Below are 19,113 nucleotides of genomic sequence, written 5' to 3'. Positions count from 1 at the left end.
CTAGGGCAATATGGTTTATTTCTTTTATAAATGATTATACTCATGTGTGTTGGATTTTTCTATTAAAAGATAAAACTTCCATTGGGACTGTCTTGCCTTATTTTTGCAAAATGATTACCACTCAATTTGGCACCTCCATTCAAAAATTTCGTGCTGATAATGCAAGGGATTATTTCAACAATCACTTGCATCAGTTTTTCCAACAAGAGTGGATAGTTTATGAATCTCCCTACATAGATACTCCACAACAAAATGGAGTAGCTGAACAGAAGATGAGACATCTCCTTGATGTGGCTAGATCTCTTCTCCACCATCACCATGTGCCTAAACACTTTTGGGGGGAAGTTGTTCTAACAACAACTTATGTGATTAACAGGGTTCCATCTAAGGTCCTAAACAACCATAGTCCTTTCACTGTCTAGCATCCTTTTTTCCAGATTTGAGTTTGCATACTCCTCTTCCCCTTGGAGTGTTTGGTTGTGTGTGTTTTGTTCACATTCCTAAAACTAATCGGGACAAACTTGATCCTAGAGCTCTTCGGTGTGTCTTTCTTGAGTATTCTCCTACCCAAAAAGACTATAAATGTTACAACCCTACCTCTCGGAAATTTTATGTCTCCAAAGATGTCACCTTTATAGAATCTCAGTCATTTTTTGGTTCTCTTCAAGTTAGTCCTCAGGGGGAGACTGTAGGGTATGATGATCAAGACTAGGAATTTCTTCCCAAGCCTAGGATCAGCAATACCAAGCTCTAGTGAGCCTACCGGTACTAAACAGTCTCCTACCCTTCTTCCTTATTCCACTCCCCAGCATACTTCCTCTCCTTATTCCTCTCCTCAACATACAAGCTGTAATGATCAAGCAATTCATGAGCTGCCATCTCCGGTTAGGTTTCAGGGCTCTCCTTATGTATTCAAAAGAAGACAGCCCATTGAAAATCCTCAGCCTGCATCAACATCAAATCCTGACCAAGGTATGGAATTCAAGCAACAAGCAGTTTCTATTCCATCAGTTTCAGCCCTATCTAATCCTAAACCTACTGATTTGGACCTACCCATTGCTGTAAGGAAAGGAGTTTGAAACTATACAAAACATCCCTGACCCAATTATCTGTCCTATCACCGCCTTTCCCAAAACTATAAGAGCTTCCTAACATTTTTGGATGCTATTGTTATTCCAAAATCAATAGAGGAGGCTCTAAAAGATTGAAACTAGAAGGAGGCTATGATGGAGGAGATGAGAGCCCTAAATAAAAATCAGACATGGGAATTGGTGTCTAGATCCAAGGGAGTCAATCCAGTGGGCTACAGGTGAATATTCAATTTAAAATACAAGGCTGATGGAACCCTAAAACAGTATAAAGCCAAACTGGTGGCCAAGGGCTATACACAGTCCTATGACATAGACTACCTTGAGACTTTTGCCCACATGGCAAAGATGACCATTGTAAGGGTTCTCATGTCTCTAGCAGCCAATTTTGGGTGGAAACTGCAGCAGCTAGATATAAAAAATGCATTCTTGCATAGAGATTTAGAGAAAGAGGTGTTTATGGAGTTGCCTCCGGGATTTCAGGAAGAAGGTGCAGGGAAAGTGTGCAGACTTGAAGGTTTTGTATGGGCTCAAGCAGTCCCCACAAGGCTGGTTTGGCAGGTTTTCTAAGGCCATGAAATCTATAGGATACCATCAAAGTAAAGGGGATCATAACCTCTTTATCAAGCATTTGGGAGAAAAGGTAACTGCCTTGTTGGTAAATGTTGATAACATTGTGGTTATAAGGAATAATGAAGAAGAATAGCATATTCCAAGGAAAATTTAGACGAGGAATTCGAAATTAAAGACTCTGGAGCACTCAAATATTTTTTGGGGATTGAAGTAACATACTCTATGGCTGGAATTTTCCTATCTCAACGTAAGTATGTACTTGATTTGCTAGCTGAAACAGGTATGATAGGGGGAAAAGAAGCTAGCATACCCGTAGAGCCTAACATCAAACTGCAGGAGAATCCTAATGGTGAGGCAATTGATAAGGGGAGGTTCCAAAGGTTGGTGAGCAGGCTAATATACCTCTCCCATATTAAACCTGACATAACCTTTGCTATCAACCTAATAAGCCAATTCATGCACAGCCCAACTGAGAAGCATATGCATGCAGTAAAGAGGATCCTAAACTACCTAAAAGCTACACCACACAAGGGCATTCTGTTTAAACAAGGGTAAGTATCAAATGATTTATTGATACTAATTATGGAGGATCTCTAATTGATAGGAGATCCACTACTGGATATTGTGTGTTTTTAGGGGGCAATCTAGTGTCTTAGAGAAGTAAGAAGCAAGAAACAAGGCATTGTGGCAAGATCAAGTGCAGAGGCAGAATTTAAGAGTATGGTCCTTGGTTTGTGTGAGTTGTTGCGATTGATCATCCTAGAGGATTTGAAGATCAAAGTGCAAGGTCCTATTGAACTATTTTGTGATAATCAGTCAGCTATTAGTATTGCTCATAATCTTGTTCAGCATGACAGGACAAACCATATCGAAATAGACTGACACTTCATTAAGGAAAAGTTGGATGCAGGCTTATTTTAGATTCCCTCCGTGCCATCAGAAAATCAAGTGGCATATGTTCTCACTAAAGGGCTAGCTGTAAAAAGGTTTGAAAATCTAATAAGCAAACTAAGAATGATAAACATTCATTCACCAACTTGAAAGGGAGTGTTGGAGAACGAGGATGTGTGTGATGGTCATAGTATGCAATTTTAGAAGCTTCCTAATTTGGAATAGGATCTTTCCTAATTCAGCTTTAGGAAACTTTCCTAAGAATGTAAATATGTATCCTTTTCTTATGTTGTATTTCTTGTAGAAGATAGTTTTCCTTATGTAGTTTCCCTACTCCTTTATAAGAGGACATCACCGTGTATATTCTGAATTACTGGAGAATCATCCTAATCAATTTCATTCAGTTTTCTACAGTTTCAACAGACTCACAGTGAAATAATAAAGATACCATATACTTGCTCAGTTTACACAATAGTTTATATTGGATTTATTCCCAAATTATGCACATTGAGCTCTATATAAACATACTAAATTTTTAGGTTTTGTTTCTATTGTATTTCCTTATCTTTCTAGAATTTTCATCATTGTTCTTGTGCATTCAAAATATTTTTGAATTGTGCTCAAAATATTTCATGTTTGGCATTTTATATAGCAATTCAAATTATTGTTCCAAAAGAATGCTAACAAAACAGAATTGCAAACATCCCCCCTCCCCAACCAAAAAAATAATAATATTATAATAATAATCATACACCACCCTACCAACCCTTAATCCCACTAGGCAAAGTTGGCTAGATGGATCCTAACTTGCCAATCATCTCTATGCAAGATTATATCTTCTTCATGGCCATTATATCTATGTCACACCAAAAAGGTTTTCACCAAATTTTCTCCGGTCTCCCTCTTACCTCTTTTGCTGCAAGCATTTTCCATTCCATCCACTCTCCTTATATGGGTGTCTATTGATCTTCTCCTAATGTGTCTAAACAATTTTAAACATATCTTGTACATCTTATGTTCAATAGGCGCCACTACAACCTTGTTATGAGTAACCTTATTTCTAATTATCCCTTTTCTTGTATGGTCATGCCTCCACCGTAACATCTTCATCCAATTATGCACATATTTTGGTGCTTAACTGCCCAACATTTTGTACTATACAATAGATATAGCCATATAGCCATCCAATAAATTTTTTTTCTCTTTAACAGAACTTTAAAATACACCATAAAATGATAAAGGACTTCTCCACTTTAATTATCTTACATTTACTATGGAGTTAACATCCTCAATAATCAATTTTTCCATCATTTTGAACACTTAATCTAAGATATTTAAATTGACCTTCAAGTCTCACCATTGCATCATCCACACTTTTATTTTTGTTATACTTAAAACACTTTATATATTCAATTTTCAGCCTGCACAACTTGAAGCCCTTGAAAATAAATTCTCCCCGTAACTCAAGCTTAGTATCCATGCATACCTTATTTATTTCATCTACTAAAACAATGTTATGCGCAAACAACATACACCAAGGCCCCGCTTCTGAAATATTCTTAGTGAAATCATCCATTACTAGACTAACAAGGTAAAAAATCATGGAAGGTTCATGATACATTTCAATTGTAATAGGAAAGTCTTTACTATCTTCTCCAAAAATCCTATCACACGTTGTCAATAAACTGTATTTAAATCCACTCACGGGGCGTTTGGCATTGAGATGAGAGGTGGGTTGAGTTGAGTTTGAGCCTCAACTCTAGGATAGTGTTTGGTATCACTTCAAATTTCTCAACTCACCTCACTTGAGTGAAGTTGAGATGGCTTAACTCAGCCGCACCAAAATGGCAAGGGTTGGGGTGGGTTATAAAATTTTCCTTCAATATACCCATTTTACCCTTTTAAAAGAACTAATACGAATTTTAATTCTGTCTATGTCCCATAAAAACCCTAACCAAATTTCTGTCTCTTTACTTCTTTCTTTCTTTCTTTTGTTAAAATAAATACATTTTCATATTAATTACATATTCTGTCATTATCAATTTATTAAAATATGTCTTTTAAATAATATATATTCCATAACTAATCTTTTTTGTAAAATACCCATAGTTTATTTATGTCCTTTTTAGTCAACATTTTAACTCAACTCAACCTCATCAAATTATACAAAGATTGTTAAAATATACTTTTGTGTAATAATATAATTTATGTATAATTAGTTTATATATAATTCAGTTCATACATATTTATATGTAATTATAATTATTATGTCCTTTTTAGTCATTTAACATTCTAACTCAACTCAATTTTAGTCTTTTAAAAAGCACTTTTACATAATCAAACTCACCTCAGCTCATCTAACTCACTGCATCTCAACCCACTCACCTCACCTCAACTCAAGGCTAAACGGGGCCTCAGACTCACTTCTACACTAAGAGCCTCCATAAGATTTCTTTTCAAGATTCAAATTATAAGTTTTCTTTTCAACCATGTGTAAATCCTTTCATTTATCTCTAAACCTTTCAATCAAACAACGCAACAAGTAGATAGCTTCCATTGTTAACATACTAGGCATGAACCAATTAGTCTTCAAACCTTAATTCCTCAACCTTTGCCCAATTACCTTGCGCTTGAACTTTCTGTAATTATCCCAACTTCTAAAATCTACTTGGTCATTATAAGCCAAATATCTTTCTCCCGTCATTTAAGAAAAGCAAGATAATTTGAAGGTTTAAATTTTCACTTAACAAACTTCAATTTGGACCTTCCACCATTTAAAATGTTTAATTTATTTAGTATTTGATTGGCTTAGTCTACCTTGTGTAGGTAGACTAAGTCTATAAAAGAATGTCTCCATCATTAAGCCTACTCCTCAAATAAAGGATCACATTGAATAGTTTCATTAACCATAATCGATCATTTTGCCTTATCAAAGAAGACTAGTTGAGTAATCGATAAGCCATTTTTATATGTGATCAAATGTCCAACCTGTTTCTTCAAAATAATATTAGATACAATAATGTTGTATGTCATGACGAAATTCAAAATAACTTTTGCCACATTATTTTTCCCTCTAAAACCATTACCTCCATGCACATTTCTATACCTATCCATATGTTGTCAACAAATCCAAAATTGATTTTCCTTCATTATTTTTTCTCCGAAGCCATGCCTTCCAAGCACATTTCTATACTCTCTCATGTCTCAATGCACATGACCATTCAAAATCACCTCTTACAATGTTTTCTTTCTCATCTACTATTGCTACCAAAATTGTCTCATCTCCAATCCCACTTCCAGGCATAACCATAGGCAAAAGTCATAATCTCTTCACCTATAACAACTTTAACTGTGATAATCCTATCTCATAACTTGTTCACATCCTCTTATCTCGTATCCATAAATCCTCACTGGATTTCTCATCTAATATGTCCCTAAGTACCAAAGCTTATATCCTACTTAATAACAGTTTAGCTTTCTTGCCAATCCGCCCCATCTTTTGGAGGCAAATAATATTTGATTATTCTCCAAATCAACACAATGTAGATTTCTCTATCAAAGTTCCAATTTCAAATACAAAACCCGAACATGGACAGGCAAACAGAACAATTTAGAGAAATAAGAACACAAATGTGGCAGAGACATGGCAAAAGATACCAGTGTCACAACCCCAAGGATTCTCAAGGATCAATTAATAAATATAGTAGTAGTAGCCTACTTGCATTGCACAACAATTGTAATTCTCTTTCCTTTTTCTCTTATAGAACTTTGTCCTTAGCTATAGGCAATTAAGCTATTTGTTGTATTGCACATGGGTGCATGTGGGAAGGTTAGTAGGCTATATATAAGCCATAGAGGATGGGCAGGATTATGTTTGAATTGATAATTGAATACTCTGATTTCCCTCTCAGAATTCTCTCAATCTCCCTCCCATTTCCCTCTGGAACTCTCCCTCGTTTCTCTCTAATTACTTCCCCCATTTCTGTCTAATTTCCCTCTCCAATCATTTTGTTCTTGACTCCGAACTCCTTTAATTTATCTCAACTTCCAATCCAACCCTAGGTACATAACAATTGATATTAGAGCAGTCGTTCTACGGTTGTGGTTCATGCAATTTTGATAAATTGATTATGACGACTCTCGTTGCAATTGATTGAGCAATGATTCATGGATTCCACAAACTTTCTTAACCATGACAGAATTCACGGACTTCAACTGTTGCAGTCGCGATTCAAGAAGGCGACAAAAGTAAATCTAGCTAATCCAATTCCTGTGGTCCAAGCGAGGATACATTGGGTGATAGGCGAAGCAAATCTAGTAGCAAAATTCGGAACTGGCGAGCGTCTCCCAAATTGAATTTCGAAAGAGCCGGAGGTTGACGCCGATCGCAACTTTCCATAAGTATTGCTCAAAGTGGAAGGGTGAAGCAGATTCAGCGATTTGGAAGCCAATTCACAAACTACGGCAACCAACAATTCTCAATTCTGAAGAACTTTGTAGGTTGCATCACAATCTCTCAAGGAAGGTGAGTAGCTCGGGCAATTCCAGTGCTAAAATTCCGACGATTTGGTAGAATTCCAATGAGTTAGTGAAGAGGGTCTAGAGAAATCACTGAACCAGCAAGTGTGATCGTCTACAATCAGTTCAGCTGATCGGAGGTTTAAGCGATAATCAGAGTGCGCAGACGAGAAGACAAGGCAAAGACGACTCCTAGAGCAGAACCTTAGCCTTCAGTTTCTTCTTATAGTGCAATTCCGATTATTTCGATAAATTGGGCATTCGAGACAGAAAAGCAACTAGGAGATCCTCGGTTAAATCTCAGAATTGATTCCGATGCACAAGGAGGTGAGTGTCTGTTCGAATCTAAAGAAGTAGGAGGAGTGGCTCTCAGCCGGTTCCAACTGATTTCTGACGAAATTCCTTAGTCGCGACAGTTCTTTGTTGATTAATTTCAGGTTGAATCTCGGAAATTGAGTCCGACACACAAGGAGGTGAGGTCGACTGATATTTGAGGCTTGGAATTAGAAGACGACTTGGCCAATTGATTCCGATGCACCGATCTTGACTGTCGAAAATTGAAGGCAATTACAGAAAACCAGGAGCAGCAAGCGATTAAGATCAATTCTGACTACGGCGATCTCGATTATGAAGGTGACCGCTGTAGCGATCGATTTTCACTTATGATGGCGATCCTAGACTCTAGAAGGCCGATCAAATCATTGCAACTACGCGACTTCTTTCGCTCCTACAACAAACTTGACCCTAACGCGAAACAACGACTACAATTTGCCACTTATTGGATCAATTTCAGAGGTGACTGGGTGAGGCAGTTACAGAAGGGAAGTGCAGGATTTAGAATAGACAAAGCTCCTGGTTCTTGGCTTGTGGCTTGTCCCGCTCGTGAAATTTTTTCCATAACGGGCAAAGCACGCATGAGAACATGGGAGCCTCAATTGAAGCAAAAGAATGCTACATTTTCAGTGGGATGTCCTGCTCGTGAGGCCATGGGAAGCAGTGCACACATGAAACGAGTGGAGCCTAACTTGCAACAGAAGAATGTTGCATTTTCAGTTGGAGGCAAACATCATGAGGAGTTTGGCCAGAAGCCTCAGGCATGGGAAAAAAAGTTTGATAATGAGTGAGTTCATCCAATTGGACAAGGAAACAAGAAGAATGATACACGAATCGAGCGTGGAAATAGGTTGTGTGCTACAAGAGCAGCTGCAGGTGTTTGCAAGGATGCTAACCAAGGGATATAACGTCAATTTTCCCATTGAACTCTTCGAGGAGTGTTGCAGATGACCGCTCTGGAAATTCTAACCAAAAGATGATTGATTCAAACAATCAATCATCAGAATTGAGTTACCATAACAGAGGACTCTTGGAGGAGAAAAGTGTAGGGAGTGAGCTTCTGAAATATTCCAATGAACAAAAAGAAGATGATGTTGGACTACCGAAAGGGGATTCAAAAATTCTGACAGAAAAAGTCGTTAAGGTTGTTTTGCAGCCAAGGGAAGAGCTAATACATTTGGATGTGCCTAATGAGAGCTAGTAGGAAAAAAACGAAAGGTTATTAAAGGAATTGACAAAGGAAGCAAAGTCCCTTACATTACCGCGGGTGTCTAGCCCAATATATGAAGAATCGGCTAATGTGGGGGATGTCGTTTCAGGAAAAGCCGAGGATTCTTTGGCTTGGGTTAAAATAGGCAACAAGAAAGTGAAGACAGTACTAGTTAGAGGAAATCTTACCACCAACATAAAAGACTAGCACTAAACAATATGATGGTGTTGCTGCCATTTTAGAAAGTGCAAGCCAAATTGCAATAGGTGCAAACCCGTTTTTAGTGCTGGTGGAAACAGAGGTAACTAAAGCTGGAGTTTTAGTGGAGCAAGACACACTCCTTGAAAAAAGAGAGGCTGATTTCTCTTTCAGCCAAGGGAAATCTTCTACGAGTTATGACCCTAATAGTAGTTCTCTCCACCAACAGTAGATTCAAAGTTATGAGGAATGTTGGAAGCCAATTGTAGTTGGAGAAAAGCTAAGGGAGATAGTGGAAGAAGTCAAAGGTTTTGCCGACGAGAACAAAACTCCCGCTGCTGTGTTGGTTCTTCCTCCAACTGGCAAATTCGAATGCTTGATTATTGCATTGAAGGATGAGCAAATGACTAGAGAACTAGTTGGTCAACCCTTTGGATTCAAAATAGCCAACATCGAAGATGATGAGAAGATGGGAACATATGTGGTAATTGGTCGAATGTGTGAGTTTCAAAATGATCATCATTTGGAGGTTGTAGGGTTGCAGGTTTCAGCTGCTACCTATGGCAGGGAGCGGCTAAATTCATTAAAGTCACTTGATGTGGACATATTGACAAGTTTTGGCACCATACTGGATCCCTAGACCACGAGTACCAGCAATCTTGATTGGGTAGCTATTGCAAACCCAAGGGGAATAGTCTATTACACCTTGGAGGTAGATGTAACCTTGATTGCCATTGTACGAGTTATGGTGCTAACCCGTGGTTTTGTTCCAGTTGATGAGAACATAAGGGCAAAGAGGAATAGGCCTAGATGGAGAAAGAGAGCAAGAGGAATAGGCCAAGTAGAGAGCTGGTATTAGATGAAGAATCAGCAGTGTAATCGTTGTAAGTTCTTGGGGACAAGAACTCTCTCAAGGGGGGGAATTGTCACAACCTTAAGGATTCCCGAGGATCGATTAGTAAATATAGTAGTAGTGGCCTACTTGCATTGCATAATAATTGTAATTCTCTTTCCTTTTTCTCTTATAGGACTTTGTCCTTAGCTATAGGCAGTTAGGCTATTTATTGTATTGCACATGAGTGCATGTGGGAAGGCCGTTAGGCTATATATAAGCCACAGCTGAGGATGGGCAAGATTATGTTTGAATTGGTAATTGAATACTCTGATTTCCCTCTCAAAATTCTCTCAATCCCCCTCCTGTTTTCCTCTGCAACTCTCTCTCGTTTCTCTCTAATTTCTTCTCCCATTTCTATCCAATTTCCCTCTCCAATCGTTCTGTTCTTGACTCCAGACTCCTTTGATTTCTCTCAATTTCCAATCCAACCCTAGGCTAAACCCTAGGTACACGACAACCAGTAACATTTATAAAATAATAACTACAAGTGGCCAAAAAAAAAAAAAAGAACAAAGAAAATATACCATTCAAACTATTATAATATTGACAAAAGGCCACCCCAATGCGACTCCATCCTTTAGAAGGGTCAAGGGAGAGTCCTTTTAGCACACACCCTTTCCCCTACTTTGCAAAGAGGAGGTTTCCACAACTAAAAACACATGATTTTCCAATCAAAAAGAAATACCACAAACCCAATATAACAACATTATAAAAATTATATTAATGATAATATAAACATCATTAGACATACGAAAGATAAATAAATAGAAACTTTTCATGAGGTTGTAATTAAATTAAATTGTGTTTTCCATTTGTTGTCCAAAAACTAATTGTATTTATAGGCTTCATGAAAGTAGCAAGTTCATTCGTGTGAAAAGAAAATGAAGATGACACAAATTAAGGCCACAAGTATTATATTAAAATTTGAGGCAACTATCCAATGACAAGCATTTTATATAGCCTAGAAATCACAAAATAGGAAACAAATTCCAAGTTCAATCAAATTATCCATCCACTTGCCAAGTTTTTTAAGTGTCCAGTACTCAAAACTGAAAATCCACACCTCAGCTCAGAATCAGAAACACCAATAACTTCATTGACAAACAAGTCAGACTCTAAATTGCAAAACTCATAGACAAAGGAAAATAATCAACAAGAAAACTAGAATAACTCTTATTTATCTATTCTCAATCGTATAAGTTAATTTTTAACATTTTTAAAATTTAAAAATATAAGGAAAAGTTAAATAGGAATAAACCATAGTTACACAGAATGCGATACGTTCCGATTTGTGGTATGTATTTGGGTACGAGGTACGCTACTTAGCTAGATACATATTCATGGGTGGTAGAATTAGTTGGTACACTAGTTTGGTTCGTGGTCTGCTTTGAGTAATGTATTGGTACATTTATTAAAATGCATAGGAAAAATTTTGTTATATTCATAAGATATTGCAATGAAAAAAATGTTCAACTTAACTAAAAGCAAGTCTGCAATTACAGAAAAACAATAATAGTAGAACCAAAACAGGGGGGAAAAAAAACTGAATGCTAACATAACAATCATCTCAAAAGCTTAATGATAAGAGCACCTAAATCCCAAAAAACCCAAATCTCTAACCAGCTTGTTAATAATTTACTTTTTTCCCCCATCTTTAGAATTGCTTCCTTTCACAAGCTTAGATGATGGCTTGTATGTGGTAGCAAGCAAAGCTCTTGAGCAATCTTATGTAGCTTCCTCTTCATTTGGCATTTCAACATATTCACTATCTAGAGAACTCCATCTCATCTCCTCCAATCTGGTAACAGAATCCTCTATGTTATCATTATCTGGATCAATATCCCATCTTCTATAAGGTCCAACTCCATGATTTTTGAAAAAACCATGATTAAAGACAAATATCTGAATGAATAGAAACCAGTTTATCAGCCCTTCTAATGTTCATGATTTTGGGATCGCCATTTTTGGCGATCCAAGTTGCGTCCCTCCTCATTCCAGTACGCATTCATACCACAAACAGATTCACACGATCAGAAACACAGTTCGTGGGGGGTGCCACAAATTGTGTAACTATGGAACACACCACCACCACCCCAGAGTATACAAGGTTCACCCCCTTATGCCAGGCTATTCTATTACACATACTTGCATTCCAAAAGAAAAATATGACCAGGAAGTAAAACTAGATGCATTTGCTGAAGAATTATAATATTCCATTACCATTTGCCTTGTTCCCCCTTCAATCTAGTTATTTTCACATCAGAGCATCCACTGGATGCTCAAGATAATCGAAATTTTCTTCCTATTCTTGAATTTTTATATGATTTAATATTGCTGGATGTGTTTCTCCCGTTTCCAGGGAGTACTGATAATGTTTCTATTAAATGTTGGCTTAAGCATCCAAGTAGCATCAACAAATTCCAAAACTCAATTTCTTATTTCAAATTATGGGCATGTCAAGTTAATTGTAGAACATCTCCAGTTTAGGAACATAAAAGATGGTATCCCACACAGCTACAGCTCCATTTTGGATGCGTCCAAGCTACATAGGGTTAGACATATCAAAGTTCGAGAATGCAGAACATGAATCTAATCACCAATAGGTTAAAATTAAAAGAGTTGTAGTTTTTTAAAAATGAAACAACATAAAGAAAGCACACCCTGGATAACTAAAAAGCTAACACAAACTAGTTAAATCCATTGTTTCAGATGTTAAAATTTTTTATTAACATTGAACAGTGTATACCCCACCTAGAGAGTAAGGCATCTGATGATGATGCACTGAACAATGCAATTTAATTCAGATATTAAATTTTTTTGTTAACACTGAACGCTGCCATTTAATGTGATGGTTTCCCTACTGTTGAGTAGGGAAACCACTACTGAAGTAAACTTAAAGTAAAAGGCAAACACTTAGATCTTTGACATCATCAGCCACCTAAGGGAAGAAGAAGAAACAAAATCTGTTAGTGCTCTCTCTCTCTCTCCCTCTACACTGAATCCTTCAATTTTTTTTATTTTTTTTTGGAATTTTCTGGTTCTTGCTCAGTTTAATTTTTTTCTCACTTCTAATTTTGAGCAGTTTAATTTATTTTAGAATTTTTTATTTTTCTGTTTTGCTGAATATTTATCTGAATTTTTATAATTTTTGTAGTTTTAACAAAATACAAAAATTAGACTTATCATGTATTTTTAAAAGAAATTAAATACAGATTAGAAAAATCAAATGCTGTTTTCAGCTTTTTTTCTCATTTTCTGGACAACTGACAGAAAAATCAAATATGTTCAATTTCCATTTTTTCCTAACTCAAATGGAAATTAAACAAATAAAATGGAATGAAAATTATAAAAAGCAATGAATATTGCCCGCAGCATTTCAAGCAGCCCCTTAAATTAAAAGCTTTGTTTACCTTTCTTCACATTGTACCCTGAAGATCTTAGGAATGGTACCATCTTCGATTCGATTTCATCATACCTGGGCAAGAACACAAAGACAAAATATATATATATATTTATATTTATATTTAAAAAAACTAGTATAGCATAAAGGGGTAAAACAAAATCTGGAAGGCACCTCTCTTTTGACCAGTTCACGGTAAGATCATCCATCTTATTTATAACAACAAGCAGCTTAGAGACACCCAAAGTCTTTGCAAGTTGAACATGTTCACGTGTCTGTCCACCTCTTTCATATCCAGTTTCAAATTCACCTTTCCGAGCCGATATTACCTAGAAGACAAATATGAGATTTATCCAGGTTCGACCCATGATTATGAAAACCTTTTGTAAAAACCAACTTACTAGTACACCTATATCCGCTTGAGATGCCCCACTGATCATGTTCGGTACATAGTTTTTGTGACCCTGAAAGTTCAACAAAAGAGCTAGTAGCAATTCAAACTGGAAGTGCATCATATGAAAAAACAAAAACACTTTTACAATTAAAATAATTAGATTGTCCTTTGTCCTGCATCAAGAAAGAATTCTAAGTGTATCAAAATATAGATGGAGCACTAGGGATTCATCAAATGCCTCTTGTAAAATTTATTTATTTATTTATTTTTATCTTCACCCAAAACCCTCAAAAGCCTATGGTATTTCAAGACATCAGACAGAACTAGTAAAAGGAAAGAGAGGCATATAAAACAAATAGTAGGAGAAAAAAGGAACAGGGAGAGAGGGGAAAAAGAAAGGGTCATAGATGACCAAAATTTGTAAAGAACAGAAATGCAGAAGGTGTTGGTTGCCGAAGGATTACCAAAATAAAGGAGAAGGAACGAATGGCTCATCATCCATATGCTGGTCAAAACTTATGCTTTTTAGAAGTTTCTAAAACTAGAATAGGATACTTTCTTAATTCAGACTTAGGAAACTTTCCTAAGATTGTATATATGTAATATTTCCTTTATGTACTGTAGACTTTCTTATGTTGTATTTCTCTCCTCTATAAGAGGACATGTACGTGTACATATCAATTAAGGAAGAGTTTATTCAATTCTTTACAGAAGGTAAACTAGAGGGGGTAAGAACTCGGGGAGGAGAAGTTTCACCAATAGAAAATGAAATCATTCTCCAACATTCAACACCAAAGTGTATATTGTCTCTTACAAGGTATATTATATTCCCAACAAGAGAAGGGTACATATTAAGAATATTTAACAAGATCTTGTAAGGTTGCATACATTAGACCTGCAGCAATGAGAGACTTGTGCACTGGTCTTCCCTTTTACATACCCTTTTTTTGTTTTCATATGATACTAATAATATTGCATGGAGTTAATTTTATAGTTTTTTACCATAACATGCATATTGATGCGTATTGAAATTTGAAAAGGTTTCTTCTATAAACTGGGGAAAGGGATAGGAATAGTGTCCAAACAGTAATTATTTAACTTTAAAAACTCTTTGTACTACTCATACAGATGGGATCTCCTTGCTGTTTTTGCTAGCATATTTCACCTTTAAAGTATATAAAATATTACTAAATCCAAATATCATCTTAATAAAATTTAGTAATCCTTTATAGCTATTTTCCTTGTCTTTATGAGGTGAGGTATACTTGCAAGGGCTTTTACATGATTTTCAAGTTTAGTACAATGTTCAACACCTTCTGGGGCTTTTGTTGAATATATAGTTTTCTTACTGAAAGAAAATAGTACAAAAAACATACTTTTACATATTTCTAGACATTATATTTCTATAAATTTACAGAAGTAACAGAACCGGCTCAGATCTGGTTTTGTTTCCCATTTCTTATAAATAGATTCTAGTGGAAGGTGTTGGAGAAGAAGGGAGTTACTAAAGAAATCTTACAGAAAGTCTTGGAAGAGAAAGGAGTTTAAATTACTTTGTAGGTTATTAAGGACATGTCACCAAGCGAAAATGTGTTTAAATTACTTTGTAGGTTATTAAGGACATGTCACCAAGCGAAAATGTGTTTAAGATCTGTGGAGTACGTACTGAACCTTTCCCGATAACAGTTGGGAGTACATCAAGGCTCTGTGTTGAGCCCTTAACTTTTAGCTTTTGTGATTGATGAACTCACAAAGCGCATCCAAGAAGAAGTCTCTGAGTGTATGCTATTTGCCTATGATATTACCTTAATGAATGAGACAAAAAAAAGGTGTGAATAGAACTTGAATTATGGCAAAACACCTTTGGATCAAGAGGTTTTTAATTAGATGGTTGAGACTAGCTATATTGCATTTAAGTTCAGTAAAAATAGAATAATGGATAATTTAGTTATGAGACTTAGAGATTAAGTTACAGCCAAAACAAACAAACAAACAAAAAACATCAATTTTGATATCTTGGATCAATTGTTCAAAATAGAGGGGGATATATGGAGATGTTACTCATAAAATTATGGATGACTAAAGTACATAAGTGCATACAACACTTTATGTGTTCGTAAAATTCTTTTAAAGCTAAAAGGAAGTTTAATCAAACAGCTATAAGAACAAATTTGTTGTATGGATCATAATGTTAAACAAAATAAGTGCCAACATGTCCAAAATATAAGTGCAGTAGATATGAGAATGTTTTAGTGGATGTGGGGCCATACAAGAAAAGACAAAACAAGAAACAAGTGTCAGGACACTGGCCCTAACTTTTGATTTTCTTAAAGATAGAATTGCAAGAATAGGAGAAATAGAGAGAAATGGGGGAAGATCAGACATAATAAGGGGGAAAACTGAGAGATATGAAGGAGAAATAGACAGCAAATAGGGAGAAACAAAGAGAGAGAGAGAGAGAACCGAGAGAAAGTAAGGGAGAATAGCAAAGAAAAGGAAGATCTTTAATCATTCCACAACCTCCTAAATCACTCCATAACTGAGAATAATCAGATAATAAAAGTAATAACTAACTCTCATGCAAAATAACATAATCTGCAAGAAATAAAAATAAAAATAACTAGCTAAGTCGTGACTTTCCCTCCCCCTTAAATCATTTTTTGTCCCTAAGAAATCTCAGCATCTGGCCTGATTCATCCTTCTTAGACTGTAGGGTACTGAATCCTTGACCTTCATGTAGTAATCATGCCAGTTAGTTTTAACAGTAAGTATTCCAGCAGCCAAATGATCTTCCATCATCTTCCAAAACACATCAAGGTTCTCCTGTTCAATCCACTTCAATTGTTCCCTCTGCATCCTCCTCGGCTCCCGGGTCTAGTTGGATTCAACCTTTACAAACTCCAACCATGCTTTAAAAGCATCCTTTGCTTCCTGTTAGCTGGCGTACACCAAAGGTTCATCTTCCACAATTGCAGTGATTTTTCCTGCAACAGCCATTCCTTTCTTGCCATCCTGAATTGCCTGATCCATTGCAGGTAATTCATCAACTTCTTGCAGATCGGATGTCTTAGGTAAGATTCCAGCTCCTGCTGGAATCTATTTTGCAGTCGATCTTGAATTAAGCTCCACTGGTATACTGTCCTGAAACTTCTTTGAATAAAGATCCACTGGTATACTGACCAGGAACTTCTTTGAAATCTAAATCAGAATTTTGTCTAGCTATTGGTGTATGTTAGCAAAACCTTCCTTGAATATTTTCTCCAATGACTGTACACTTACACAAGTCCCTTCTGCCATTTCCTCAGTCAAATTCTTTTGACTTCACTCTTAACAGCGACTGTAACTACTTCCAATCATCGGCAACTGCCTCTAAGACTGCTTGCAGAAACCGTCTTATACTGCATACCTTCAGTTTCAGTCAGAAACGCCTAGATCCAGCCAAGAACCAGTCTGTTCTGATACCAATTTGTCAGGACCCTGGCCCTAATTTTTTATTTTCATGAAGATAGAATTGCAAGAATAGGAAAAGTAGACAAATGGGGGAGGACCAGACAGAATAAGGGGGAAAACTAAGAGATATGAAGGAGAAATAGACAGCAAATAGGGAGAAACAGAGAGAGTGAACCAAGAGAAAGTAAGGGAGAATAGCAAAGAAAAGGAAGATCTTTAATCCACAACAATCATAATGATTGGCCATGCAGTTATAGCTTTACATATAAGCTATCCACAGTTTCTACAAGACAGTTACCAATCCACTACAAGTAACTGCTCTTTTAATCATTTCATAACCTCCTAAATCACTCCATAACCGAGAATAATTAGATAATAAAAGTAATAACTAACTCTCTTGCAAAATAACATAATCTACAAGAAATGAAAATAAAAATAACTAGCTAAGTCTTGACTACAAGATCATACTTAATAAGGTTAGAGTTGTTCCCACTGAAAATAAGATGTAGAAATCATAATTAAGAAGATTTGGACGTGTGACAAGAAGATCAATAGAAGTTGGTAGCAGAAAACAGAAAGGAAGACCAAAGGAAACTCAGTACAAAAGCCTCATACATGACAAAGGATATAATGAGGACATGACCATGGGTAAAAATGGCTAGAGATCTAGAATTCAGGTAGACAACCCCACATAATGGGATTACAGCTTAAGATTTTTGTTGTATATTCTAGCATCATATGGAACAATAAACCCAACTGCTCAAATTCCAACCAAGGGAATATGACCAAAACTCAACCTTTTAATTACAAAATTGACCACACAAATTCTCCTATGCATTTATAATATGAAACAATCCAATGCAACCTCATCACAAGTATCTTATGTTGGCCCTAGTTAGAAGTAAAATAAATGTAATATATATGAACCTCCACATTAGGGGTAAAAGGCCTTACGAATTCAAGTATTAAAACTTCATTTCAATATGTTTTTTGATTAGCTCAAACAAAAAATAAAAACAAAGTAAAAAAGGAACACATGGCATTTAAGAGAGGGAGGGGGGGGAAGAATGGTTGAAAATGTTTGGATGTCCATAATGAAAATATATTTAAATGTTTACACAAGTGATGCAGGAGCAATAAAAAAATTATTAGCAAGGTTATTTATGTAGTTATTCATATTTTATTATTTTTGCAACTTTTTGGTCAACAACAACAACATATCCAGCCTTTATCCCACTATGTGGGGTCGACTACATGAATTCTAAACTTCCATGTATTTTTGTCTTTTGTAATATCTTCATTTAGATCCATATACTTCATATCAAACTTTAATGTCTCTCCCAAAATCTTCTTGGGTCTGCCTCTACCTCTTTTTTTTTGACTAATTGTTCTATTTCATTAACTCTCCTCATAGGAGCGTCTCTTGGTCTCTTTATCACATGACCAAACCATCTTAGTCTAGTCTCTCTCATCTTCTCCTCGATTGGCACTACTCTTACCTTATTGCGAATAACTTCATTTCTAATTTTATCTTCTCTTATATAGCCACACATCCATCTTAACATCCTCATCTCCGCTACGCTCGTCTTTTGCTCATACTGGTATTTGACTGCCCAACATTCTGAGCCATACAACAAGACTGGTATTATAACTGTCCTATAGAATTTTTCTTTTAGTTTTAATGGAATTTTACCATCACATAACACCCGCATTTCTCCCTTTTAGCCAACCTGCCTTAATTTTATGTGTGACATTCTCGTGAATTTCTCCATCTTTTTAAATCACTGATCCCAAATATCGAAAATGATCTTTTCTTTGTAAGATTTGGTCTTCCAATTTTATTATAACATCCTCCACTCTTGCATTCTTACTAAATTTACATTCTATATATTCTGTTTTCTTTCTACTTAATTTAAATCCCTTAGATTCTAAATTATTTCTCCACAACTCAAACTTAGTGTTCGCTCATTCTTTTATTTCATCCACCAACACTATGTCGTCTGCAAATAGCATACACGATGGCACCTATGTCTGAATATCTTTAGTGAGTTCATCCATTACTAGGGCAAATAAGTATGGACTTAATGCAGAACCTTAATGCAGTTCTATTGTAATTTTAAACGGTTCAGTATTCCCTCTATATGTTCTGACCCTTGTCTCTGC

General features: G+C 36.1%; 1 protein-coding gene across 3 annotated transcripts in view; it reads right to left on the bottom strand.

Annotated features, from left to right (window-relative positions):
• The window catches only part of LOC127791051 (uncharacterized), a 63,534-nt gene that overhangs the window by 10,225 nt on the left and 34,196 nt on the right, over positions 1-19,113 (bottom strand). For all 3 annotated transcript variants that reach the window (XM_052320787.1, XM_052320788.1, XM_052320786.1), the window contains 3 exons: positions 13,508-13,570; positions 13,281-13,435; positions 13,117-13,181 (listed from right to left, as the gene is read on the bottom strand). In XM_052320787.1, the coding sequence (XP_052176747.1) occupies positions 13,117-13,181; positions 13,281-13,435; positions 13,508-13,570 (283 nt within the window). The remainder of the gene's footprint in view (positions 1-13,116; positions 13,182-13,280; positions 13,436-13,507; positions 13,571-19,113) is intronic.

The sequence above is a fragment of the Diospyros lotus genome, chromosome 14 (assembly GCF_014633365.1).
Source record: "Diospyros lotus cultivar Yz01 chromosome 14, ASM1463336v1, whole genome shotgun sequence".
NCBI lineage: Eukaryota > Viridiplantae > Streptophyta > Magnoliopsida > Ericales > Ebenaceae > Diospyros > Diospyros lotus.
Note: the sequence above shows the minus strand (reverse complement) of the source record. Positions and strands in the feature narration are given on the sequence as shown.